This window comes from Mustela nivalis, assembly GCF_964662115.1.
Source record: "Mustela nivalis genome assembly, chromosome: 14".
Classification (NCBI taxonomy): domain Eukaryota; kingdom Metazoa; phylum Chordata; class Mammalia; order Carnivora; family Mustelidae; genus Mustela; species Mustela nivalis.
The window spans coordinates 55643901-55670443 of record NC_139033.1 but is presented as its reverse complement, the minus strand read 5'-3'; the positions used below and the strand labels follow the sequence as shown (position 1 = coordinate 55670443).

Here is a 26543-nt window from a genome sequence, read left to right as displayed (position 1 = left end):
TCCTGGAGTTCCGGGACTGAGTCCCACGTCTGGCTCCCTGCTCCGCGAGGAGTCTGCTCCCCCTGACCTCTCTCCTTTCATGCTCGCTCTTTCTCTTAAATAAATAAAAGCTTTTTTTTTTTTAAAAAAAAAAAGGAAAACTAATGGTTCTAAAAGAAAATATGGGAAAATACCTTCATGACCTTGAGGTCAGTAAAGATTTCTTAGAATACAAGAAACACTGATCATACAAGAAAAATAGTGATCAAAAGAGGGCATCAAAATTAAAACTCAGCTCATCAGAAGATAGCATTCAGAGAATGAAAAGAATGCAGAGCCCAGATGACTGCTACAGCCCCCGCCTCCAGCAGCTTTTACTGGCATCTCAGTCTCCTCCTCCAAAGGCTTGAACCATGTAAAAGACCATGTCAATCATCTTTTCTCACTTAGAGTGACAGATGGACAGTTTGTAAAGGATATGTCTGGCCCCAGCCAGTTCAAGAGCTTTCCTGTCTAACTTTAGTTTAGGAATGCAACACAGTGAACCGGCATCTCTCTACATCTCGCTGTGCTCACAAGAGGAGCTACCACCTGTCACCATACGATGCTGTTACAATCCCATTAACTACTTTCCCTGTGCTCTATCTTTTACTCCATGACTTACTCATTCCATAACTGAAAGCCTGTATCCCCCAATCCCCTTCACCCATTTTGCCCAGCCCTCCACCACCCTCCCCTCTGGCAACCATCAGTTTGTTCTCTGTATTTATGGGTCTGTTTCTGCTGTTTTTCGTTTTTTAGATTCTACATATAAGTGGAGCCATATGGTATTTGTCTTTCTCTGACTTACTTCATTTAGCATCTTTAGGTTCATCCATATTGTCTCAAATGACAGATCTCATCCTTATTCATGCTTGAGTAACATAGTCCATTGTGTATAGGCACCACATCTTCCTTGTCCGTTCATCTGTAGATGGACACTCGGGCTGCTCCCGTGTCTTGGCCTGTTGCCAGCAATGCTGCTGTAAACATGAGGGTGCAGATTTTTTTTTTTCAAATTAATGTTTCATTTTTGTTTTCTTTGGGTAAATACCCAGTAGTAGAATTACTAGATCATATGATATTTCCGTTTTTAATTTTTTGAGGAACCTTCATGCCGTTTTCCACAGTGGTTGCCACCAGTTTACATCCCCACTGACAGGGTATGAGTGTTCCTGTTTCTCTACATCCTTGTCCACAATTTTAACATTTCGTGTCTTTTTTATTTCAGTCATTCTCCACCGTTTTTGTTTTTGTTTTGTTTTGTTTTAATAGTCAAATGGTAGCCAAGTTCAGGAGCAAAAGGCCTTAAGACTCACATTTGAGTACCATAATGAACTTGATAGTTCTGAGACTGCCGGCGTCCTACTTCCGCTTGCTCAGGAAGCCTCTTCTGTAAAATTTGTACCGTGACTACGGCACCTCAGATGTGGAGCACCTCACAGAATTCTCCATGAAATTTCACATAAGCTGCACAACGTGCCGGGATTATTACCTTCAGGGTCGGATGAGCACAAGGAGATTTCCCAGCGGCCTTGGAACCCACACTCGGAAGTGCAGGCCTGGAGCTTAAACCCAGCCCCTCGGCCTCCAAACCCAGCCCTTCCACCTCACTGCCAGGCCTGGCCGTGAGATGATGATGAAAATCTTACCACTAATTCTACTCGTCAGCGCCGGGGGCGAATCCGTGTGCAGGCCGCACGCAGCAGAATTTTCAGAATAGCGGGGACCGCGGTCGCTCGTTTTGCCCGTCCCGGCGTGACCAGGTGCAGTACGAGCGGCCCTCACGGGGCCGCGGAGGCTCCCCGGAACCCAGGGTGATGTTTCCCGGCAGCGAGCAGCCCGCGGACCTCCAGGAGGCAGCAGACCCGCCAGGTTTGCTTCACGGGGTCCGGAATCCGTAGCCACCGGCGGAGGAGGAGCGAGCAAACCGCCTGGCGCATCTCAGCAGGCCGTCCCTGGGGTGTGGGCCTTCGAGACGCCGGGACACGCGGTTGCCGGCAGCTTTGTGGTTGGCTGATTGATCTGAGCCTTCGAGTCCTGGTTCCGCGGCGAAACACCGAAGCCGTTGCTCGCGGACGAAGCAAACTGAGGAGCGTTTGACGGGGAACGGAACATCCAGAGGGATCGTGCCGCGGCCTGCTGACCCCCTCCCGGCTTTCTGTCCGGACTCCTACACCCGGGAAGCGTGTGCGCTGGGCGGGGAAGAACGGGAAACCAGACGGAATCTGGCGGAGGGTAAAAGGAGGGGGACAGGCCTGAGGTGGGAGCAGCCCGAGAGGCAAGAGCGCTGCGACGACAGCGGACAAAAGCAAACGGTGGGTGTTATAGAGGCCACGGATGGCATGGAGCCCTGGGTGTGGTGAAAAAATAATGAATACTGTTTTTCTGAAAATAAATAAATTGAAAAACAAAACAAAACAAAACAAAAAAAAACAAAAACGGCCAGATGGCCGGGGTGCGGGACGGGGTTGGGGGCATATTTCAGGGTTTCAAAGCCATGGGCCCGCCCGTTATTTTCCTTTCAACCAGAAGCCTCCCGTAACTTGATCAAAGCACAACTGTTTGAGATATTCCTGCTGAGAACAAGAAAAGCTTCTCCCCACTTCCCCTTGACAATCTCTCTCCCCTGCCCCAACCCTACCACTCCCCGTTAAACAACAGCACAGGAAACATACGATGGATACAGCCAGAGTAACACATTTGCAGCCGCACAAATTACTCCGGGGGACAGGGGGCCAGGCTTCGCAGACACCCAGTAAGATGAGGCACCTGCTTATTTGGATTTTGTCACGTCTAGCTGTTATTGGAGATTACTGCTTCCTTATCACCATGGTTCCTAAAAGGTGGAATGTGCTGGAGCCCCTGAGCATTCGGAGTCATTTCCAAAAATGCTTTTACAGGAAATTGTGCAAATAATACTATTTCTTAGGGGAGAAACAATTTTGACAACAATTTCCTTTTTTCAAGTCACACCAAGTAACATATTACTTTTTGAATTAAAAAATAATTGAACCAGATTTTTTTTTTTTTTTTTTTTTTTTTTTTAGATTTATTTGAGAAAGAGAGGCTAGCAGAAGCAAGGGGCAGTTAGAGGAGAAGAGACAATCTTTTAAGCACACACCAACCTGACTCATGACCCTGAGATCAAGACCCAAGCTGAAAACAGTAGCAGTACACTTAAACCCACTATGCCACCCAGGCACCCACAAACCAGTATTTTTTAAAGTGAAGGGACTGCAGATTGTATAATAGATATTTAAAACAGCAGTAAAGGAGGCTAAAGTGGGCAAGTTTCACTTAGTAAGTAAATGATATTCTATTGTGCTTGTGGCTTGAAAGGCAGCATTTAGGGGCACCTGGGTGGCTCAGTGGGTTAAAGCCTCTGCCTTCGGCTCGGGTCATGATCTCAGGGTCCTGGGATTGAGCCTTATATCGGGCTCTCTGCTCAGCAAGGAGCCTGCTTCCCCCGCGCCCCACACTCTGCCTGCCTCTCTGCCTACTTTTGACCTCTGTCTGTAAATAAATAAATAAAATCTTTAAGAAAAAAAAAATAAGGAAAAGAAAAGAAAGGCAGCATTTAGGATCTATGTATGATTAAATTTTCTTCAATGACGTGGGATCTGGCAGTTGCTGTTCCACTGGGGGTTTTTGGATGACTTTTTTTTTTCAAGATGTATTTATTTATTTGAGAGAGAGTGGGGGAGGGACAGAGAGGGAGGAAGAGAGAGGGAGAGAAGCAGACTCCCTGCTGAGCATGGAGCCCCACACAGGGCTCAGTCTCACAACCCAGAGGTCATCACCTGAGCCCAAATCAAGTCAGACACTCAACTGACAGAGCCACCCAGATGACCCTAGGATGATGCTTTTAAAAAGCTTTTATTTTTTAAATAAAATTTTAATTCTAAAACAGTTTTAGATTTACAGGAAAGTTGCAAAGAATGCCACGTAACCCCCCCCCCATGCAGTTCCCTCAATTATTAACTTCTTATATTAATACGGTATATTTCCTAGAATTAATGAACCAATACTAATATATTATTATTAACTAAAGCCCATACCTTTCTCAGATTTCCTTAGTTTCTGCTTAATGTTCCTTTTCTGTTCTAGGATCCCATTTAGGTTGCCATATTACATTTGGTCATCATGGCTGTGATGAATCCACAGGCTTTCTTCATTTTTGATGACCTTGACAGTTTTGAGGAGCATTGGTAAGTTCTTTTATAGAATATCACTCAATTGGGATTGTCTAAAATTTTTCTCGTAATTGGTCCAAGCTTATTGGACTTTGGAAGGAAGACCATACAGGTGAAGTGTTATTCTCATTATGTCTCATTAAGAGTGGGTGCTATCAATATGACTTACAATGGTAGACATTAATTGGGTGATGTTTTCTTCACTGAGGAAGCCAGGAGCCCCCTGAAGATGGCCAGAAGCCCAGCCCCCAGGAGAGGTTGTAGGGAGAGAGGTCAGAGCTCCACACTCCATGATAGAATTTAAAAAGAGAAGAAACCTGATGAGGCAGGCACCTATGCCTCCCAGGAGGCCCCTGTGATTTACTTTGCTGAGTCACAAGATTGCTTCTAAGGGGGGAGAAGTTGTCCTATGCCCCAGGCCCACCTGGATGCCCAGGAAGGGTTTTTATTACACAAGGAAGCCCAGTGACTGGGGGACGGTAGGGGTGTGGTTCAGGTGGGAGTAATTTATGAATGTAGATATTTATGCAGACCTTTTTAAAGGAGCATCCTAAGTCAGTCAAGGCACAGGCATGACACAGATATGGCACAAACCAGTCTGGTAGGAGAACAGGTCTGAGGTTGGAGTCTGTGTGTTGGAAGCCATAGAGCCTGAAGCAGCCAGGCTACCCTGAAAAGGGTTCTACGCAACTCATGGAAGGCAGGGCTCTAGAAGGCCAGGGCCAGTCAGGCCTGTAATGAAGCTGTCTGCAGAGTGCACTGGCCCTCAGCCCTGCTTCCTTCCCCATCTCTCCTGTGCTGTGGTGGTGCAGTGTTAGCATTTCCATTCATCTCTCCTTGCTCACACTCAAGGACTCTGCCTGGCAGGCCAGAATTCTCTCAGGCTGTGGGTTTCCACATATGTTCCTTCATGGAAAGTCCCCAGGCTGCTCCAGGATGTCCTCTGCAGGCTCCTATCCTGTCCTCCTGATCACAGCTGCAGGCAACTTGTGCCCCATCCCTCCTGCCTGAGTCACTTCCAGGCCACATGCTGTCTTTCCTCCAGTGTGGCCTAGGGAACAGCTGCTGTCCCAGTCCATCCTGTGACTGGTCCCTTTCTTCTTCAAAAATATTACACATTTATTTTTTTTACTGCCTACATAAAATGGCGATTTAGTACCCAAGGAAAATTTTCCATACTTCAGGGATAATCCCCTTTCCTTTCCTACCTCCTGCTTAAGATCTAGCCCATCCCATCCCTGCTGGACTCCACTCCTAGTTACAACATGATTTGTGTACTTACTTTCCCCTAGTTTTCCTTGACAGTTACAACACCACTTTGGTCAAAAGGGCTAGCCCATCCTTTGAGGGATGGTCCACGTACTCCCCAACCAGCAGTCAGTGCACTTCTGACCTTCTCCTCCTTATCAGTGTCTTCTCTCCTTGACCACCTTACTACCCCTCCAATAGCAGGAGGCTTCCATTCCCTGTAGGAATGGGTGGATGAATGAAAATGAACAACTGCAATGATGCCAAATGTCTAAACCAAGTGATGTTTAATTTGTTGCATTGACCAGAAATTTTGAGACCAGATGGATCTTATGTATCTTAAATAATTGGCAGGCCCATCTCCTTGTGGAGGTTGTGTAGCTGGCACGTGAACTCCAGTTGTCCATACAGGCCAGCCAGTTTCTTCTGCATGGCCTCGCACTGAGCTGCCCTTCGACACAGGACTCCGTGCAGTCGCAAGGCGTGTTCGTCCTGCTCTTCCAGTGGCTTCTGCAGGCTCCACCTCAGCTGCTGAATCTCACGGTCCAGCTGTGCATTATCCTGCTGCAGAGCCACTTCCCAGGTGTGCAGATGGTGGATGTGTCGGGCCAGCTCTGCGATATCTTGCATTTCTGCCTCCACGCGTGTGGCTCTGTCTTGCGGATCTGCTTCGGGACTTGGAGGGGACACAGGGAAGCCAGCATCCTCGGTGACAGCCTGCAGATCGAGGGCTGCCTGACAGGCGGGGTGGTCGCCATTCCGGGCTCTGCTCGTCTGCTGGACTCCGCAGGTCCCTGCACCGGCATCATCTGTTGGGAAGTCAGGTGGGGGTCAGCCTGCAGCCCGGGTCCTGCCCTGTACGGTGACTGGTGGGTTTGATGTTTCGGGACCAGCTCCAGCCTTTCTTCCTCCTCCTTTTCCTGCCCTCTCTGCCTCCATCTCGAACCCTGTTGGTTGAGCAGTCCTGGTGGTTCTGGAAAAGGAGTGTTGTCACTGCAGTCCCTCTGTCTTTTCATCCCAAGTTGTTCTCGGTCCTTCTCTGGTGTTCTTATGATGGCGTTTTCTCCAGTGACCTGAGACGTTGAGGGGGCTGGCTTCTCTGGTCCTTCATCAGGACGTCGGTAGGGTCCCAAAGGACCAACCTGCTCAGCTTTTGATTCATGGCTGACAAGCACAAGATTTGTAACGAGAGAGGACTGGCCACCACCCCGGGTGGCTCGCAGGCGTCCTGGGCTTGTGTGGTTGGGCCCGTATCCTGGTGGCCTGCTCCGCAGACTTCGGGGCAGGCAGAACACCTTTGTCCCAGAGCCTTCTCTCTTCTTGGAGGGAGTTGTCTCTTCAGCAGGAAAAGCATCAGCAAGGTCCCTAGCAGCACCGCCCAGGGCCACCCGGGGATACGTGTCCAGCTTCTGGAAATCAGCAGCGCATCCCACACGTCCTCTAGGACTACCTGGCAAGTGGATCCGCTGGCCGAAGGAGGGCCCTCCATGGCTGCCTCGGCCTCCACAGCTACACCTCCGAGTGCCAGCATCCTGGGGCCCCAACTGACCACTCAGAACCCTGTGGAGAGTTCCGTGTCTGAGGTCAACCTGTGCATGGCAACTGGGGCAGAGCAGTTGGGCATGGGGGAGGGGAGGCCAGCCAGGTTCTAGGAAACAGTTCCTCCTGACTTTGCTGTCCAGTACAAAGTTGTGTCAACCACACAAGCCCTGGGGGAGGTGGGAAGGGCTCATGGCCACCTGGAGCTCAGCACCTCCAGGCCCACCTGGCCCTCCAGTCAACCTAGGCGCTCAGGGCAGGGCTGGGTCCTGTTAGGGTCCGTGATCAAAGGAATGAGACTGATGCAAAGTGAAAGTCAAGCAAAGCTTTATTTCGTGCCAAGCATCGAAAATCAAACTGACTGTAGGGGCCATCTCTTACGAAGAGACGACGACGGCAATGACCCCGACAAGGCCACCCCCAAGGAGGCCGCTCTGGATGAGGCCACTCTGCAGACAAGGCCACTCTGGACGATGCCACTCCCAGGACGAGGCCTCTCGCTGACAAGGCCGCTTCCCAGACGAGGCCACTCGAAGAGGTGACTACGATGACCGCGACAAGGCCGCTCCCAAGAAGGCCGCTCTGGACAAGGCCACTCTGGATGAGGCTGCTCCGCAGACGAGGCTGCTCCGGACAAGGCTGCTCTGGACGAGGCCACTCTGGACAAGGCCGCTTCGCAGATGAGGCCACTCAAAGAGGCCATGATGATGACCCCGACAAGGCCACTCTGGACAAGGCCGCTCGCCCACGGGGCCGCTCTGGATGAGCCCGCTCCCAAGACGAGGCCGCTGCCGATAAGGCCGCTCCCCGGAATGAGGCTGCTCCGGGGAGGCCGCTCCCCAGAGGGGGCCGCTCCCTGGACGGGGCCGCTCCCCAGAATGATGCCGCTCTGGTGAGGCCGCTCGAGGCAGCGCCCTGGCTTGGGGCAGCGAGGCTGCTCGTTGACGAGGCTGCTGGCGGCGAGGCTGTTCGCTGCGGCACCACTGCCTACGACTACGATGACCAGGATGACCACAACGCTCCCAACAACCATGATGACCCCAACGCTCCGACTCTCCCAAAGACTACCCTAACGGCTATCCCAACGGCTATTCTAACTACTATCCTAACTGCTATCCTAACGGCTATTCTAACTCCTCCTGCTACTCCTACTACTCCCCAGTCTCACAGACTAACATTTATATAGGTGATTGAGCCCAGCCCACACACAGGTGGCCAATGAGCCACAATAAATATATGCGCGCAGTAAATATATGTGCGCCCCACTGATTGGATGTCTCCATCTGGCCTGGCCTGCCCCTATGTCCGGGGTTTACAACTAAGTTTCTCTGGCTAACTAGGCCCTTACAGTTCCCTTTGCTCCGTGCCCACAAGAGAAGTCAGGGCAGACAGAGTGTGAAGGCCTCCTCCCTGGCCAAAGCCAGTTCTCCTTGTAAGGGCCTACTTAGCCAGAGGGAGCCATTTTGTTGTTTATGCAGTAAACTTAGATTGACTCTATATAGTAAACTTAGATTGACCCTGCCCCTCCCAGAGGAACTTACTTGCAAAGTCCAGATACAAGGGCGGGTCAGGCCAGGTGGAGACATCCAATCAGTGGGGCGCGCATACTGTCTCCCTAGCTACCAAGGAGAGTGGCCCATGCCTTATGCTAGTTCTGACCAAGGTGATAGGCTAGTTCAAATATCTACTACGGTGAATTGTAATTCAATTGGCCACCCATGTGTGACCTAGCATGACTGTGCAGTTTTCTCTGTGTATTGTAATCTCATTGGCCACTTGTGTGTAGCCAGGCTCAACCACATGGCCTTTACTCTATAAAAGTTAGTCTGTGAGGCTGAGAGGGGTCGCCTGTTTGTAAGAGTCGGCCCTGACTGGTCAGTTTGATTCTTGATGCTTGGCACAAAATAAAGCTTTGCTTGACCTTCAAAAAAACTAAAATAAAATAATTGGCAAGCCCCTGGAATTGTGTCATATAGCATTTCAAGTTTAAATTACTTATAATACTAAATTTGAGGCTACATTTTGTGCAAATTACTAGATTCTGGAGAAGGAAAAAGAATCCCAGTGGTTTTTAGAAAATTTATGGCAGGAAAACTTAAAAACATTCTCAAAAATAAAAAAATTAAAACATCACATGTACTGTAAGGAATTTCTTTGTGGCCATTGACATTTTACCCAGATATGATGGCAATAGTACCTCAAATGCCCACAGCATTACTTAGGTCAGGGGGTATTTATTCTAAGCACTCTTAAGAACTATCCTATAAATATGGAATGCCCATTATGTATCAGGCAAGAGTACTAGTAATTTCTAGTCATTTTCCCCTATGAAAAGGAAATATTCCCTGGCTTACTCACTTTTACTGGATCTACTGGGGGCCAGACACTGCTCAGAGTCAGTATCCCTGGCCTCAAGGATCTCAGCCCAGTGACCATGCCAGGCAACAAACATGGAGCCTGTGCACTGTGGACTTGGGGGAATTCTGGGGCAGGGAAGACAGAGGAAGCCTTGTGAAGGAGGTGACCACTATGCTAAGTGCTGAGGGGTGAGGGAACTCTCCAAGTGATAGCAGGCCGGGAATGAACTGGCCACGTTGTGGGAAATGAACGTTGCTTCAAACACGACTTATGTGAAAGAACACATAAAGTCAAAAAGTAACTGGGAATGAAGAAGCACTCCTCTAAATCCAGGGGTTGGCCCTGGGGAGAGTGAAGCCAGATGTGAAGCCTCAGTCCCTTCATCAGGATCTGCTCTCCAGGAAGTGGGAACACTTAGTGAACCCGGATTCTAGAGCAGTGAGGCACACCCTCCCTGATACCTTTCTTCCTCCTGGCTGCCTCGTGACCAGCCTGGACCATGACTCCTGTGCAGCCTTGCATACACTGCCCAACATCCCTGTGCCTCAGCATCCTTTCTGGTTGAAGTGGGAGCCGTGGAGCTGCCCTGCAGGAAGCTGTTTTCCTGGTTCTTCTCCCAGCTCTTGTAAAATGCAAACACTGCTGGGCAAACATGTGAATGAGTTCATGCTCTCAGCAGCATGTCTGGTAGCAAGAGAATGTTTGCCTGTGGGGGTGGGGGGAGTGTGGACAGAATGGGATTGGGTACATCCTTGCAGAAAGGATAGTCCAGGGCCCCTAGGGAGAAGGTGAGAGGCAACTTGAGCTCTTCTTCTGGCCCTGCCAGTCCCCATTTACTCTGATTTAAAAGACAAAAAACAAAATGAACAAACAAACAAACAAAAAACTAGTTTTTGGAATGATGGGTCACAGAATCTTCAGAAAAGGAAGACATCTTACCACTCATTGCTCCCACCCTCCCGCCTCTAATCAAGACAATATTTGTTCCTTTCCTTTAGAGTGACTATAAGGGAATAAAATAATAGTTTAAATAAAAATCACATCTGGCAAAGCCATAGGTGGGTGAGTACTCCCAACCCAGAGCAACTAAATGGCCTTTTTTACTCTTTTAAATTTACTAAGTGCTCTTCCCCCAAATTCCACAATTTCAGAGAAAAAGTTTAAGTTCCCCTTCTTCATAACTCCTACCCTAAATCCACTCCCCTCTCCAGAGGAGACAATTCACTCCTTGGCATGAATCCTTTCACATCCTTTCTTACTGATGTTTTCATTACTATAAAAATGGGGTTCACCTATGATTTTGTGATTTTTCTCATGCACTTAGCAATATGCCATTCATGGTTTCCGTGTCTGACTCTGACTTTTCATATATCCTGTTTTTTTTTTTCTATTAAATTAGAGGAAAAAGATGAGGAAAATAAATAAGAACTTCTTATAATTAAAGAAAAACCTTGCCGGAGGCCTGAGAGAGTGTCCACACTGCACAGCCCCCTTCCTTTGAGGAGGGTCCTGGCCCAGGCAGTGTGACTACGAGGGCCTAGAACCAGCATGCACTGGACCTCCCATGGACACGTTCCAGACCTTGCCTCTCCCTTCTGTTCCTGTGGGCATGTTTGTCTCTGAGCAAAGCTGATGCCCCCCGCCACTCCAGCAGCAGAGACAGCAGTGTCAGATTTGAGGGAAGATGGTACTGAGTGGCACAGATACTTGGGTTATTATTTCTTTGCAAAACCTTCCAGACAGGCAAGCAAGGAGTTTAGGGGGAAGAATGCTCATGTGTACTTCAGGGACACCTTGTTTACACGGTCAGATTGCCTCTAAAGGGACTTTTTCTTTGAAAAGACCAGAAACTCTGTCATCTTTATCTCTAGTTAGCAGCTTCCTCCCCAGTTGTTATGAGGGGAGGTATCAGTCACCAAGGCCTTGGTTAGATCTCTGAAAAAAGCCCTTGCCCTGTTCCTATCACAAAGCCCCAGGCCCTGCCCTTCTGCGGTCATGCTGGAAAGATCCAAGGCTCCAAGTCCCCGGGCTGGTAGAGGTGACTCATCTCTCTGACCCTGAGTGGAAGAGAGTGGCGTGTTTGGGGTGCACGGGACGCCTGTCAGCAGTCAGCAGTCAGCATCCTGTTGGCTAGGAAAGTACTACCTCTTCCCAGGAAAGGCTTTGTCTGCTGCGGAGACAGAAGCCCCACTGAGTCAGAGAAGAAAACCTGGCTGAACCCTGGGCTTCAGCATCTGCAGTGGGAAGAAACCTGCCCCATTTTCACCCCCTACCATGCCACCCAAACAGGGAGGCAACTTGCCCCTTTTCTGTGTTTAAGGATTCGATGGTCCATTATTACAGGGAAACAAACGATGGGAGCCTCCATGATGAATAATACAAAGGGAGGCGTAAAGCAGCAGTGATTTTTCTTTTTTTTATACGATTTTATTTGTCAGAGAGAGAGAAAGAGCACAAGCAGGGGAGTGACAGGCAGAGAGAGAAGCAGACTTCTGCTGAGCAGGAAGCCTGATGCAGGTCTGGATCCCAGAACCCTGGGGTCATGACCTGAGCCGAAGGCAGCCGCTTAACAACTGAGCCTCCCAGGCGCCCCAAGCAGCAATGATTTTGAAGAGGCCCAGTGAGTTGTATCTTTTGGCCCCTCCTCTCCCTGTTACTCCAGGGGCGCTCATTGATCAGAGTCCCCTCCTTCTACCCCTGTGACTCCTTTCTTCCCCTGGCCTCTGTCACAGGTGGCTTATTTATTTAGCTAGGTGTTTACTCCTTCCCTTGCACTGTCAAAAAAAAAAAATTGAACCAGCGTATAAAGACACACAGAACAGAAAATGGAATAAATGTCCAAGATAAGCCATGAAGAAGACAAGGAAACCAGTTGATAGAGCCAGTAGTAAGATGAGCACACGGAAACATCTATCCTATGATGATGTTCTGTTACTACAGGTGGGCTGGGCTGCAAACATGGATCTAAGAGTCCTAGAAGCCTAAGAAAAGAGAACAAAGAATAAATTTAAAAACAACAGAGAAAAAAGTTGGGCAGAAGGAGTACATTGGTGAGTTAGGAGAAGAACTGCCGTTCTAAAGCATAGTCCAGAGGGAGGTGAGTGGTCACAGCTCACGCTTGCCGGCACATGGGCCAGACTCTGAGTTAACTGCTCTTGTGACATTTCCTCATCCGATCCTGGCAATCTTGTGGGGTAGATACAGTTATGATGCTCATTTCACAGATTAGAAAACTTGATAGTTTGACAGCAATTTGCCCAAGACCAGAGAGTTAGTTAATTACAGAAATGAGATTCAGGCCCAGGCTATCAGGCTCCAAGTGTGGGTGCCTCAACAGGAAGTTCACCCTGCAGGTCAGTGGGGTCCCACGGGGGTATCCCTGCATCACACGCAGTAGCCACTTTTGTAGGCCTGTGTCTCCGGGCCCAAGATCAACTGGTATTTTCTCAGACCATAGTGAGTCATTCTAATGCATCCCAAGCCTGCTCTAGTACCAAATTCTACACAAGAGAAACCTGAAGCTGAGGTCTTCAGTCTCTCCACTCCCTTGCCTAAATCAGGAACTACTCTTACAGGGCTCTCGGATCACAGAGCACACTAAAGGACAACTTCACCTGCCCTGTGGCTCTTTTCCTCCCAGCATTCTTTGTGCCAGGCTTTAGGAATTGGGTATTCCCTTTCTTCAAGACCTCATGCCGTTCAGGCAGCGGTTCTCAAACTGCCAGCACCTACAACGCCAAGCTAAAGCAGACCACCAATTTTAGGTAAAAATGTATTTAAATATTTAGTATTAAAAATATCATCTTTTTTCTTTTTTTTAAAAAAGTAGGCTCCATTTCCAACATGGAGCCCAATATGAGGTTTGAACTCAAAACCCTGAGATCAAGACCCGAGCTGAGGTCAAGAGTCAGACACTGAATCATCTGAGCCACCCAGGTGCCCCAAAGCATTATATTCTTTAAAAAAGCATTTTATTATGGAGAAAGCAGAATAGTATAAGGAACCTCCGCACACCCATCACTCAGCTTCAACAGTTACTGACTCATGGCCAATCTTATTTCAACACTGCTCCCCTCCACTTCCTCTTTCCTATACATTTCCTCAGCAAATCCCAGAGATCATATCCTTCCATCCATAAATATTTCAGTATGCGTCTCTAAAAGACACCAGTCCTTCCTTTTAACATTATAAGACCATTATCACAGCTAACAATATTCATAAGGGTTCCTAGGAATCATCAAATAACAAATGTCCAATTGTCTCAAAAATATTTTTTTTAAAGATTTATTTATTTGACAGAGATCACAGGTAGGCGGAGAGGCAGGCAGAAAGAGAGGAGGAAGCAGGCTCCCTGCTGAGCAGAGAGCCAGATGTGGGGTTCGATCCCAGGATCCTGGGGTCATGACCTGAGCCAAAGGCAGAGGCTTTAACCCACTGAGCCACCCAGGCACCCCAATGTCTCAAAAATATTTTAAGTCTTTTTTGTTTGAATCAGTATCCAAATAAGACCTACACATTCCTATCAGAGAGAACATTATTTTTTTTAAAAGATTTTATTTATTTATTTACTTCACAGAGAGATCACAAGTAGGCAGAGAGGCAGGCAGAGAGAGAGAGGGAAGCAGGCTCCCCGCTGAGCAGAGAGCCTGATGTGGGGCTCGATCCCAGGACCCTGAGATCATGACCTGAGCCGAAGGCAGCGGTTTAACCCCCCGAGTCACCCAGGTGCCCCCAGAGAGAACATTATTTTATTTTATTTTTAATATTTTATTTATTTATTTGACAGAGATCACAAGTAGGCAGAGAGGCAGGCAGAGAGAGAGGAGGAAGCAGGCTCCCCACTGAACAGGGAGCCCGATGTGGGGCTCGATCCCAGGACTCCAGGATCATGACCTGAGCCGAAGGCAGAGGCTTTAACCCACTGAGCCACCCAGGCACCCCTATTATTTTAAGTATTTCACGCTTTTGGAAGAGGACATCATTCTCAGTCTCTTCCCACGGCACCTGACCTATATGGGCAAGTTCTTTACTCCCTACTCCAACCATTTCTTTTGTTACCCTTTATTTTTACTAAGTTAAGCACTCCCCACTGAGTTACAGGTCACTGATAGCAGCATTCAGAGTCTGATATCTCTTTCTAATGGCCATGGATTCAGAAATGAGAGATTTCTCACTGAAGACACTTTTGGGCCAATTATAAAATAAAATTTAAAATCCAAATGAATGTATGCTGTAGCTTGGGAGATAGGAGCAAAATGGGTCCCTATCATCCACATGAGCCCTGGAGGGCATTTGTCCCAACATTATAAGAGATTCTAATATATATGCAATAAGAGATTCTTCTCTTCTTAAAGTATCAGACAGACACTGGGAAAGAGTCAAACTCCACTCAGAGCAGACCGGACCTCAGTTTGGTTTTATGAAAACAATCTGATTTCTTAGCTAAACTCTTCTTTTTTAAGGGGCTGAGTGTCTCCTTTGGATACTATAGGCCAAAGCCAGAATTGATAAGTTATATGAGACAAATCAGCTGTGGACATGCCGTGAGGTCAAGTTCTCATCCAAAGTTGAGGAAGGACCCTCTGCCAGCAGAGGGGATAGTGGAGTGATGGGGATCAGACCATTTGAAAAGGCAGTTAGGAGGACACTGAAAATGTCCAGGTAGGAGGTGATATGCTCCTGGAGTCAGGTGGGAATGAGACCAGACAGAGAGGAAGGATCAGTACAGCAGAAGAAGGGATATAAGGACGGATGGAGTGGGCAGTAAAGAGGCAGGAGGGAGGAATCTCCAGTGCTGGGTTGGTGTGTGAAATGGAGTCCTACACGCACACGTGTGCGCACACATGCACACACATGCGCACAGAATCCCCTTCCAAATTGCCCATGGCCCTGCAATGGAAAGAGCCAGCTGATCTGTGGCTTAGAAAACACCCCATGTGAAATATCCACTCTGTAGTTAGAGCAACAAGGGTCCTCAACTCTGGCTGCACATTAGAATCGCCTGGGGTGTTTGAAAATACTGTGCCCAGGCCCCAGCTCAAGGCAGCTGAGCCAGAATCCCTGGGTATTTTTACACCTCTCCCCACCAGCACCCCCATCAGCAACAGAGAAGTGCTGATGTGCAGCCCAGGCTGAGAGGCTCTGGGCCAGGCATGAATAGCATCAGCTCTTTCAGCACAAAATTACCTGCCTGGACCCCTTGTTGGAAGTATCCACAGCTTGAAGCTTAGCTTGGCTCAGTCTGGTTCCCTGTGGCTTGGACTGAACCGACCTGACCTTTGGAACTCAGCCCTCTGTGCAGAGGCCGGCAAGGAAAGCCTGTCAGGGGAACAGGAAAGAAGGGAGCCAGGTGTCCGCACATGTGCTTTCCTCTGCCTGTGGTGGGTGGCGGTTCTCACACTCTGACATGTCACGTTCACAAGGGGATGTTTGTCCAATGCAGATGCCTGGGTCCTGCTCCCTCCTAGGGTCTGAAGTCTAGGGTGTGGCCCAGGAATCTGCTTTTTAATGGGTCCCAGGTAACCCTGACAGAGGGCTCTCAGCACACATGCGCAGGCCTGCACACACCCCAGAAGGCCCGAGAGGTCTGCGGGACCGATGGTCTGTGGGCCCCCGTGAGGGATGCACACGGGCCAGGGATTCTTCTTCATCCTGGACCCTGGCCAGGACAGTCTGAACAGTTAGGACTGAGGTAGCGCCCAGCAGTAAGTGTTAGGAACGATCACGACTTCCATTTCTAGGAATGGTTGAAGTTGGATAGTGGAGCACTATCCAACTGGGGGCCTTCATGGAAACGAGGTGGACCTGCTCCCAGTTTTCTTTGTATAATAGGAGGTGGAAGTGAAACAGGAAGGGCCCTTGGCTCACTTACTCCTTATTTCCACCAAAAGGGAAACTGGGGGATTTTCCGAGGCTGACTGTTGGCAGCCAGTGCAGGAGTCAGTGTGGGAGCCCAAGAAGCAGACTCTGGGGTCTCAGGAAACTTCGGTTTCAGGCTTGAGGATTCCTGCACCAGAGCCTCAGATGTTCAGTGTGCATGGGCTTAAGAAAGGTCCCTCCCAACCCCGGTCCTCCCTTAGTCCTTTTCCGTGGGAGGGGAGCCACCCTGCACTCCTCCCGCCCTCACCTCCGGTGACTGGGGTGACACAGGGGCGGCCAGGTTCTGGGCAGCTGCCACCTGCTCTGCGGGCTGCTGACCCAGCTTTTTCTTTCTTCTAAGCCAGGAGAGGTTGCATGAGGGGCGTTCCCTGGCCACCTAATCCCCTAAAGCAGAGGCAGCTCAGGCCCACTGCCCTCCCTAGAGAAATACAGGAGTGGGCTCAGAAAGGCCCAGGCCTATCTCCACACTCTCCCCCGCTCTCCTGCTATGAGAAGGGGAAGCCAACACTGCTGTTCCCGAGCAGGCTTCGGTCAAAGGGGCAGCAGCCTATACCAGGACAAGAGCCCTTCTCGGAACAGGTGTCAGTGTTCGCACCCCACACTCCAGAAGTGGGGCTAGGGCTGCTGTTTCAGCCAGCCAAAGCAGCCATACAAAATGCCAGACTGGGCAGCTTATATAACAGACACATATTTCTCTCTGGAGAGTTCTGGAGGCTGGGGAGAGGCTGGCCCGGTGCAGCAGGGAGAGTACTCTGCTCTTTCTTTGCCAGTCCCCAATTTTGGACCTCCTCCAAGTATACTGATAAAAAAAAAAAAAAAAAAAAAAAAATCTAATCTGCTCTAAAGTGGGAGTCACCAGGACCAGGAATAATCTAGCCCTGATGTCAAGATTCATTATAGAGTCTTGAAATGTGTTATAGGAGCGTTTACAACATTGAAGCAAAAACTACATGGGTTAAGTTAAAAGCACAATTTTATATTTTCTTGTCAAACAACTTTACTTGAGGCAACAACTGAAATATAATTTAATTCAACAGGAAATATCACAGTTGGAGGGAAAACATAGAAAAGAAAAAAAAAAAAAAAACCCTGAAATTTAAGCCAAACATTCTTTCCAAGGCACAGCACTGACATTTCCAGATTGACAGCAGAATGAGTTTGTTTCCATGAAACAAAATCACGAGTCCAAAGTTTGCCTTTGAAACAGCTTTCCACCGCCTCCCCATTTCTCCAGGCTCAGGGAACGATGCTTGTGGCCTTCCTCAGGGCCAGGTAGCCAGTGACAACGTCGGAGGGCAGCCTCCGGATGTAGGAAAACTCTTCGATGGTGCTGAACCGCAGCTTGCTCTGGGGGTCAGTGTAGTTGGCCTGGGTGGGAAGCCGGCACAGGGAAAGGCAGAACACTGGTGGTCATGGTGAATGTTTGAAGTTCAAGTTTACAAATTTATTCTATTTTACCTAGTGAAATATCTGCATTTTGTCTTACTCTGTCACGAAGAACACAAACTGCCTACTTTGGCAATGACTTGTTAATCTTCCCAGACTTGAGAAATACTTCAGGGTAGAGAAGGGAGGAAGAGGAGTAACCACATCAGACACCAGGACAGGTCAGAACGGTGGACACTGCAAGGGCTCCGAGCAACAGGTCCAAAATGGAATTCCTGATGATCGTCCCTCCCTGGCCCCTGCCTTCAGACTCCCACCTGCTTCCAAGAGGTTTTGGCTCTGTCCCCCAAGGCAGGAACAGGGGCTGCCCAGGCACACCCACCCCTCCGTTACACCCCTACACCCCACCTGCTCCAAGTGCTCTCTCCGGCTCTATGCCTTCCCCATGCCACTCCGAGGCTCCCTGGGCTACACCGCAGTACTATGGGCCACCCACTCCCACCCTCCCACTGGAAGGGACCGCTGCCCCACAACGGCAACCAAGGTCATTTCCACAACTTGCACTTCTGATTGTGTCTTCCCTTGGCTTGAAAACTCCCAGGAGCTCAAGTCCTCAGCATGGCTTCTCAGACCCCGCAAGCCAGCCCGGGCCCTCCACCTTCCCAAGCCTCTTCCTCAGCCACATGTCCCCACCCTGGTTCCAACTGCCCTGGCTCTCAGTCCCTCCAGGCATTCATGCCCCACTCGCCCTTCCCTGGGGAGGGGCCACTCTGCTCCCCAGTCGTGGGCTCATCCTTCAGACTCAGCCCCCAGGCATCTCATCAGGGAAGTCTTATCTGCTCCCCCGCTCTCCCACATCTGTCTCCTGTAGAATGCTTCTCTCTCTTGCTTTTCCATTTATTATTGGCCTGACTCTGAGTAAGGTCTAGGCTGTGTGGCTCCACGGGGCAGGAACCCCATGGTTTGCTTATCACGCATCCCTGCTCCGAGTGCAGTGCAGAGTGTGCCCTGGCCTTCAGGGAATGTTTGTGCAATGAGTGAGGAATGAGTAAACGCACAAATGAATGAACCCATGGATAATCAAGACCATCACGGAAAAGAGAACTCACTTCTCACTGACATCAAAATTCTCTTTTGGTCTGGGTTCCCCACGTGCAAAATGGAGAAAATAAACTCATTTACTGTATACCTCAAGTCACATGGCTTCTACAGACTTTGAAACAGAAAACATGAGGGTGAGTCATTTGGAACTCCTTTAAAAAATTATACAAGATGCCATTAAAGTCTAGACGGATAACGTCCAGTTACTGCCTTGCCGACGGCCTGTGTGCGGACCCCGCCTGGTGGCAGTGCTGTGTCACCGAGGAAGGGTGGGGAGGCTGAAGAAGCAACCTCGGAGGGGAACTTAGTTACAGGGTTCTCACACTCTCCAAAGTCCCAATTCTGCCTCAGGGGATCTCCCTACTGTAGTTAACATCTGCGTGGCAGGAAAAGGAGATTAGTCCTCCAGATTAATTAAAACTCTCCATAAAATAAAACCTTGATCCTTTGGCTTCATCTAGATCTTGCCTTTCTGTCCCACATTTTAATGACAGTAATATTGAGGAAGGCTTCCACAGAAAAATAGCAAGAAGCCCCTCTGGAGGACTGGCCAGGAGGCAGGCAGAGGCATGGATGGGAGGAGAGGCTCCCCTGTGGCCGCAGGGGGAGTGTGGGGGGGCAGGCCGGCGCAGCTGGCTTCCATCATCTGGCCTCTAGAGAAGCACCAGCTCCGGCCTGGCTCCATTTCTGCAGCCACTTCACTCCTACCACCGAACTGCGTGCGCCGAGCCGGCCAGCCCAACTTCGGACCTCCCTGCCAAGAAGGCCGCGGAGTAAATAAGGCACGATACAGAGATGCCCTGGCACCCACAGGAAGGTCACCAACGAAAGCTTGCACAGACCGGACCTGCCCTAGTATTCTGAACAAAAGGAAGGGTGCTAAGGGACACCCCAGGGTTGAACAAGTGAGAAATTGCACTCCTCCGGTTTGCTCTCCTCTGGCTTCAGTCCCCAGAGCCTGAATGGAACAGAAGCCCCCATCCCGTAGGGTGGCAGTAAGTGGCTATAAGGCCTCCCCTGCCACAAGATGACAGGCAGCGCTCACTGCTCTGCCCATCTCACCCAGAGCCACGGCTCTTTCCAGAGCTTTGGAACAAGGACTGCCCACAGGTGTGAACCCACGTAGCTTCCTGCCTTGCCCACGCACAGCGGACAGCTGTTTGGCGTGAACAGGTGTGTCCATGTAAACATGAGTGGGGCTATATATTTTAATGACGCAACTTTAATTTACCCAAGTCAACAAATGGATATATTCTCCTCTTAAAAAAAAAAAAAGAAAGAAAGAAAACATAAGACTCAAGTCCTCTTTTCCAAGCATCTACCATCCAAAAGTCCCTGCCTTTCCCTGAGGAAACCACTGTCCCTGGGCACCCTTCCAGTCCTTGTTTGTATCCACCCTTATATATATAAACACACCAGGGAAATTACCCACTATTTTTTTGTGTGTGTTGGTTTTTGCTTAAATGGTAGCATGCTGCTTACGCTGCTTTGCACCTCTGAGTAAACGACACATCTAGAAGTTTATTCCTGTTGTTACAAACACATCAAGCTCACAGACCAGTATTAAATCATCTCCACCCCCAAGCCCTGGTTGACTGACCTTTATTGTGTTCCCAATACTGGCTCACAACCCTATTTTCTCATAATTATTTCTGCACGAAACTCCGTGTACACACACCTTCTCTAGGGAGCTGCCTGGAAGGCAAACTGCTAAGTCATAAGCTTTAGCTTTTCTGTCTCAACAGGTGCTGCCAAATATCCTCCCAAGAATCCAGACTAATGTATTCCCACCTCAAAAGGGCCGTGTATTGAGAAGATTTGCTTCTCTGTGTTGGTGATGTTTATAATCAAACATCATTTCTCCCCTGCTGGTGAGCCCTTTCCCTAATTATCAGGGAGACTGAATATCTACTGATTGTCTGTATGTCCTCCTTGTAACTGTCTTCACATCCTTCTAGCCAGTCCTGTGGGTCTGCCTTTCCATGATCTGGTAGGGTTCTTTGCAGATCCAAGCAGCCAGAGATTTTAAGTTATGTATGACATGACAAGGCCTTGCCTGTAGCATAAAGGGCCTGGAACAATGCTTCTCAAAGTGATTCTCATGCCTCCAATGTGTGTGAGCCACCGCACTAACAAATGAGCTGCTGAGCGGCGAGGACAAAGCGACCTTCTAGGGGACCACCCACTAGGTCTGCCCCTAAACGTTGGCCTCTCCAAGGAGAAATGCCCATCTGGGGCTGGAACAGAACAGCTGCTCCCACACTAGCTCTCCTGCCATAAACAGTTATTAAAATGGGTCAAATCGATGAGGTGACTATTTTCAGACAGGAAACAAGAGATCGTGTAAGAACACAACATTGCTCGTGCAGGTGAAGTACCCTCCGAGGTTAGGAGATACGTGCCCTGAATGGACGGCAGAAGAACCCACCATGCATGCACACACACGCGGGCACACACACACACACATGCACACGCATGCCATGTTATAGCACCTCTATTCTGCCTGTTGTTTTTTACGATCACTGTACTTAAGGGTCTGTGTTAAGAAGTTTGTAGTACGGGGCACCTGGCTGGCTCAGTCGGCTAAGTGTCCGACTCTCAATCTCAGCTCAGGTCTTGATCGCAGGGTCATGGGTTCAAGCCCCATGCTGAGCTCCACACTGGGCATGGAGCCTACTTTAAAAAAAAAAAAAAAGGTTTGTAGTACACGGAGGAATGTGTGCTCTGCGGAGAAGCTACAACATACAACTGATTCAGAGAGAGTAACTAACAGTATTTTCAAAAGTATAAAAGAACTCAACCTCTTTCCCAGCAAAAAACACATATCATTGGTTTAGTCTGTTTGGCACGGAAGTTTGGAGTCATCCATTTTCATAAAAATGTAAAGCATTTAAATGACATGTATGAGTTTTAAAAAGTGAAGTGCCCCATTTTAGTTTAACTACATTTTTAAAAGTACAATCATCTCCAAAATATGAGAAATTTTAAAAATTTCAGCAGTTAAAAAAGAAATTGTTTCTTTCATATTATCTCACATGTTAACAAGCAGAGGAAGGGGAGGGGAGAGCCGGGTCTCCAGCTTTCTGGAGCAGTCTTCCCTCCTGTATGGAGGCCCCAGGCTGCAGCCACTCGGAGATCAGCGTGTGAGCTCTACAGCACAAACCCAGGACCTGTCGAAGTGCGCAGGCTCCTGGCAGGGTCAGGGGCAGCCCCATCAACACTTCCTTTGACAGTATTATGAAATCTCCTGTCCAGCTCAATGCTATGAGACCCCAAGATGGATTTATACTCACAAGAAGACCTGAAACATCAGAATACTTCTTAGCTGGTTTAAAGGAGGGAGGAGCATCAATACTGAAGTCTGGGGGGGGAAAAAAAAAAGAAAGAAGATAACTAAGCTGGCTTTAAAATATTCAGATCCCTCTCCTTCTTTCTCTGAAAGTGCTGTCTCATAATATTTCTGAAATTTTGATGCGGTAATTAAGTCCTCAGACACTTTTCCGGGGGAGTGATGCACTACGTCACAGACCAGGCACAGGCTCTGGATCGAGCTCTACCCTGTCCCTGGAGCCCCTTGCTCTGGCGGAACCCCCAGAAAGCTCCTCTGCCCACAGGCCACTCTCACCGTCGCAGGCTACACAGGCTGTGGGCGAAACCCAACAACCCTCTAATGGGATCGGAGCATCCGGACACTGGAGTGTCCACACCCAGACCCTGACTAGCTCACTGGTCACCCATCTGAGTCACTCCATGAAAGATGTGCTGTGGGACAGGAGGTGAGGGAAACTTTGACTGTACTTTCCAGGGAGGACGAACAGAACACAGAACAGTGCTTTACACAGATGTGAAAACACCACAGCGGAAAGCACTCACTCTAACAATGGCACAGAGTAAAATAGAGTTAGCCTTTAAGATGGTGGTTAGAAACCCTCTGAAATCTTGGGAAACACTGTTCTAGAAACACATTTTAAGAGCAGACTCCTGAAAAGAAGTTTGTCTGACACAAACACCAGGATTAGCACATCAGGACCAACTTCTCCAGACTGAAATGTCACAGCACCACGAACAAGCACACACCCCTGTTGCACAGAAGGGCTCAGTGACCAGCTCCATGCACGGCGTCTCCCGAGGCTGACGCACCTCGCCAACCCCGGAGCTACGGGTCGCTTCCTACCCTAATATAAACACGCAGGTTTGTTACAAGTTCCTACTCTGAGCATCATCGACACACAGAAGGCTCTAGACAGCTCACAGTTGGGATCGTTCAGTTGCCACGGCAATGCCCTTTCAGAGGCGAGGATCTGTTTCAGGTTCTTCCAGGTTCTGTTCTTCTTGCCGGCGACTGCGCCACCGTGGCCAGAGTGCTGGAGTGAGAGATGGGGGTGGAAGCGACAGGAATCAGCGGAGGCCATCATTTCAGGATCAGAATGACGCGCATCCCTAACAGTAACACGCCCCTCGTTCTGTCAGCTCATTTGTACCCCGAAGGGCTGGGTTTGTTTGTTTGTTTGTTTTTAAGTATTACACTATACACATTAATCTTACTGATAAAAACACAAAGCTTTTGGATTATCAAAACCCATGAAGTAGTTGGTCATGGAGTAGAAATAAATGAGTTTTTTTGTTGTCATTGTTTTTATACGCTCATAGAAAAATCACATCCTTTTGGGGACTAACTTTAGAGAATTCACTCATGAATCCTCCCTTACTTTAAAATAAATTTATTACAAAGTCAGCTTTAAACTCATGACCACATCTCTCACCTCCCTTCTGAGGGCAGGTCACTCACTGCCTGGCAAGTCACTGGAGATGCTGGAAAACCCAAGAAAGCCTCAATCATGGCATGGCAAGCCCTCTGGAAATTTGTTTCTTTCTTGTTCTATAAATATGATAAAATAAAATGGAAAAAAAAAAACCAAAATCTGCTGTAGGCACTGGTAATACTGTATTTTTAAAACTAATGAAAAACAGGGATGCCTGGGTGGCTCAGTTGGTTAAGCAGCTGCCTTCGGCTCAGATCATGATCCCAGCATCCTGGGATCGAGTCCCACATCGGGCTCCTTGCTCAGCAGGGAGCCTGCTTCTCCCTCTGCCTCTGCCTGCCACTCTGTCTGCCTGTGCTCACTGTCTCTGACCAAAAAAAAAAAAAAAAAAAAAAAAAATTAAAAAAAAAATCTACTGAAAAACAAACTTCTAATGATATCATCTCAATTTCTGGAATTATAGCTCTCAAGAATCAAAGGAAGAGTAGACTATTCCTACTTTACAGCAACATAAGTTAGATTTACTTAAACTAACAAGGAGAACTCCTCTTTTAGTTAGTTGTTTTCAACGAAAACTTACATAAGCCCAGTGAAAAGGGATGGTGAACAATCATGGAAATGACCCACCCTCAGAAAAGTACCCTTTATCAGTTCCACGAGGAGCACCTAAATCCTGGGGAACCAGCCCACAGGGTGAGCAATGGGTAGGGTCTTCCTCCTGCCACCACCCTCTCCTAAGAGCCCCTGGCAAAGAAGGTGGTGACTTGAACTGACGGAGAAAGGGCCACCAGGGCACCCGGACAGCTGGCCCAGCAGGATCAGAGGCTGGCGTGTGGCTGTTTGTTTTTGCTTTTGGTTTTTTTTTTTTTTTTTTTTTTTTTTCATTTCTAAAATACCTTAGAAGCTTACCACAAAGTTTGGATCCTTAAATGGCAATGGCTTGGCAGCTTTTTCCATAGGTCCCGTGCTGAAGTCAGAGGGCACCATCTTATTCTCGCTCATGGCTTCCATGCTGATACCCTTAAAACATAATGATAGACTGAGGTCCGTTTTTTTCTTGGTGAGGTCCCTAACGCTGCTCCTAACATGACCAAAGATGACGCCACGGGGGGATGTGAAGGAAGACAGTGCCCCAGAGCCCTAGCAGGGGGCCTGCACCAGAGAAGAGCATGCCAGATTGGGAGCAACACCTGTTGTGTGGAAGCCATGGGAAGGAGAGCCAGGGCCCCAGCTGCCAGGCCTCCTGGATCCCCCATGTGCCAAGTAGGAGGGATGGCTGTCCCCCATGAGCCGGCTCACCGAACTCTGACAACTGCTGTTATCCCCAGTTTTCAGAAGAGAAAACTGAGGCTCAGGGGTATGGGTTCAAGACCACACAGTGATTACCTCTGGATCCAAACCCAGGTGGAGCCGATTCCAAAGCCCTCACCATCTCCACAAAACCACAGTGTCCCTACTCCTATTGATCTTGTCACACTGTGCCTTAAAACATTGAGACAAAAAAGGGCCAGCCCCTGTGAGGGTGTCATCAGTCAGAGAACCCAGGCTACAACTCTTCTGCGCCAGCCGAGCAAGGGGATAACAGACATTCTGAAGGAGGAGAGCAGAGGAAGAGGGGCTGAGTAGCCACAGGTCAGCCGCCTGCCGCCAGAACGCCCCCAATAGCAGGCTACACTCTTTAAAACAAAATAACCTTTCAAGCTCACCATCACCAAGAAAAACAAGCCAAAGTAAGAAATGGCTTCTGATGTTTAACGCAATTTCCAGTATTCCCAAACTGCAATTAATTCTTTTTTAATTGATATATAATTTACATACAGTGAAATGCACAGATCTTAAGTATAGATTTTGTGAGTTTTGCCAAATCTTTACACTTGTTTACTCCATGTCCCTATGGATTACAGAACATTTCTGTCATCCCAGAAAGTTCCCTCATTCCCTTCCTAGGTAGTACCTTCCACCTTCGGGGCAGTCGCTATTGTGGTTACTCCCACCCCACTTTTGCCCCTTTTACAACTTCATATAAAGGGAATCTGACAACATGTACTCGTGTTTGGCTTCTTTAGTGCAGCAGAGTTTTGAAGACCTCTCCGTGTTGCCGTAGAGGTCAGTAATTCGTTTCGCTGTATCTGTGTATGTTCAGCAGAGCGGCATCCCTGTATGGATGTACCACAATGTGTTTATCCACTCGCTGCTGATGAACGTGTGGGCCATTTTCAGGCTTCAGCTAGTATAAATAACGCTGCTGTGAACAGTCCATACCAGGCTTTGGGTGGACCTGCGTTTACACTTCTCTAGGGTAAACACCTAGGAGCGGAATGGCTGCATGACAGGGTAAGTGTATTTAACACTGAAAGAAGCTGCCAATTCATTTTCCTAAACAGTGGCCCGATTTGACACTCCCAGCAGCAGTGTATGAGCGTGCTGGATGTGTGTGTGTGTGTGTGTGTGTGTGTGGTCTAGCACCCCCATCCCCAACCCTGCAGTGACATTTGTTGGGGCGCAGGGGGCACCCACTCTGATGCATAGTTCTCCAAATGGTCTCCTCTCAGACACCTTCCCAGAGGCTTTGCCAGTCTCTGCACGTGGCCTGGGCGCCTCCTTGGTCCACACCACCTCTTTTGTCTGACATGCCCCTCAACTCACCGCCCCCATGATCTTTCCAAAGCCCAGCTCGATGCTGACCCTGTAAAAAGTAAGAGGCCTCCAGTTTCTCAACCTTTTCCCACCAGCCACAGCCACAAGTGTTCTTGCGTCTCTCTCTCCTCTCGCACTCCCTCCCTTCCTCCCCCAGCCATCCTTCCCACAGTCCTCCCTTACCTGGCACCTTCCTCAGCCTGCCCCTCAGAGGAGGGGCTCTGCGGTGCACACCTTGCCCACTCCCTTCTCTCCAGCACAGTCAGTGAGGCCCTCTTAAATGCAAGCTTGATGGGGCTCCCCTCCTCTCCAGCAGGCCGGTGGGCCCCACAGACTTTGGGATGAGAAACACATCTGGCCTCCTCTCCAGCCTTACCTTTCATTATCCCTCCTTACCGCATTTCGTATTTTCTGGTAC

General features: G+C 48.9%; 1 protein-coding gene and 1 long non-coding RNA gene across 4 annotated transcripts in view; one reads left to right on the top strand and one right to left on the bottom strand.

Annotated features, from left to right (window-relative positions):
• The window catches only part of LOC309848227, an 89418-nt gene that overhangs the window by 58320 nt on the left and 4555 nt on the right, over window positions 1–26543 (top strand). Inside the window, exons 3-4 of one of the 2 annotated variants that reach the window (XR_014302902.1) lie at window positions 1250–2336; window positions 4129–4229. This is a non-coding gene — a long non-coding RNA (uncharacterized lncRNA). The remainder of the gene's footprint in view (window positions 1–1249; window positions 2337–4128; window positions 4230–26543) is intronic. The other variant, XR_014302901.1, reaches the window with a different exon arrangement.
• The window catches only part of INO80C (INO80 complex subunit C), a 15416-nt gene continuing 6066 nt past the window's right edge, over window positions 17194–26543 (bottom strand). Inside the window, exons 2-5 of one of the 2 annotated variants that reach the window (XM_082699534.1) lie at window positions 24398–24508; window positions 22978–23089; window positions 22019–22086; window positions 17194–17606 (exon numbers count right to left, since the gene is read on the bottom strand). In XM_082699534.1, the coding sequence (XP_082555660.1) occupies window positions 17475–17606; window positions 22019–22086; window positions 22978–23089; window positions 24398–24508 (423 nt within the window). In that variant the 3' untranslated portion in view covers window positions 17194–17474. The remainder of the gene's footprint in view (window positions 17607–22018; window positions 22087–22977; window positions 23090–24397; window positions 24509–26543) is intronic. The other variant, XM_082699535.1, reaches the window with a different exon arrangement.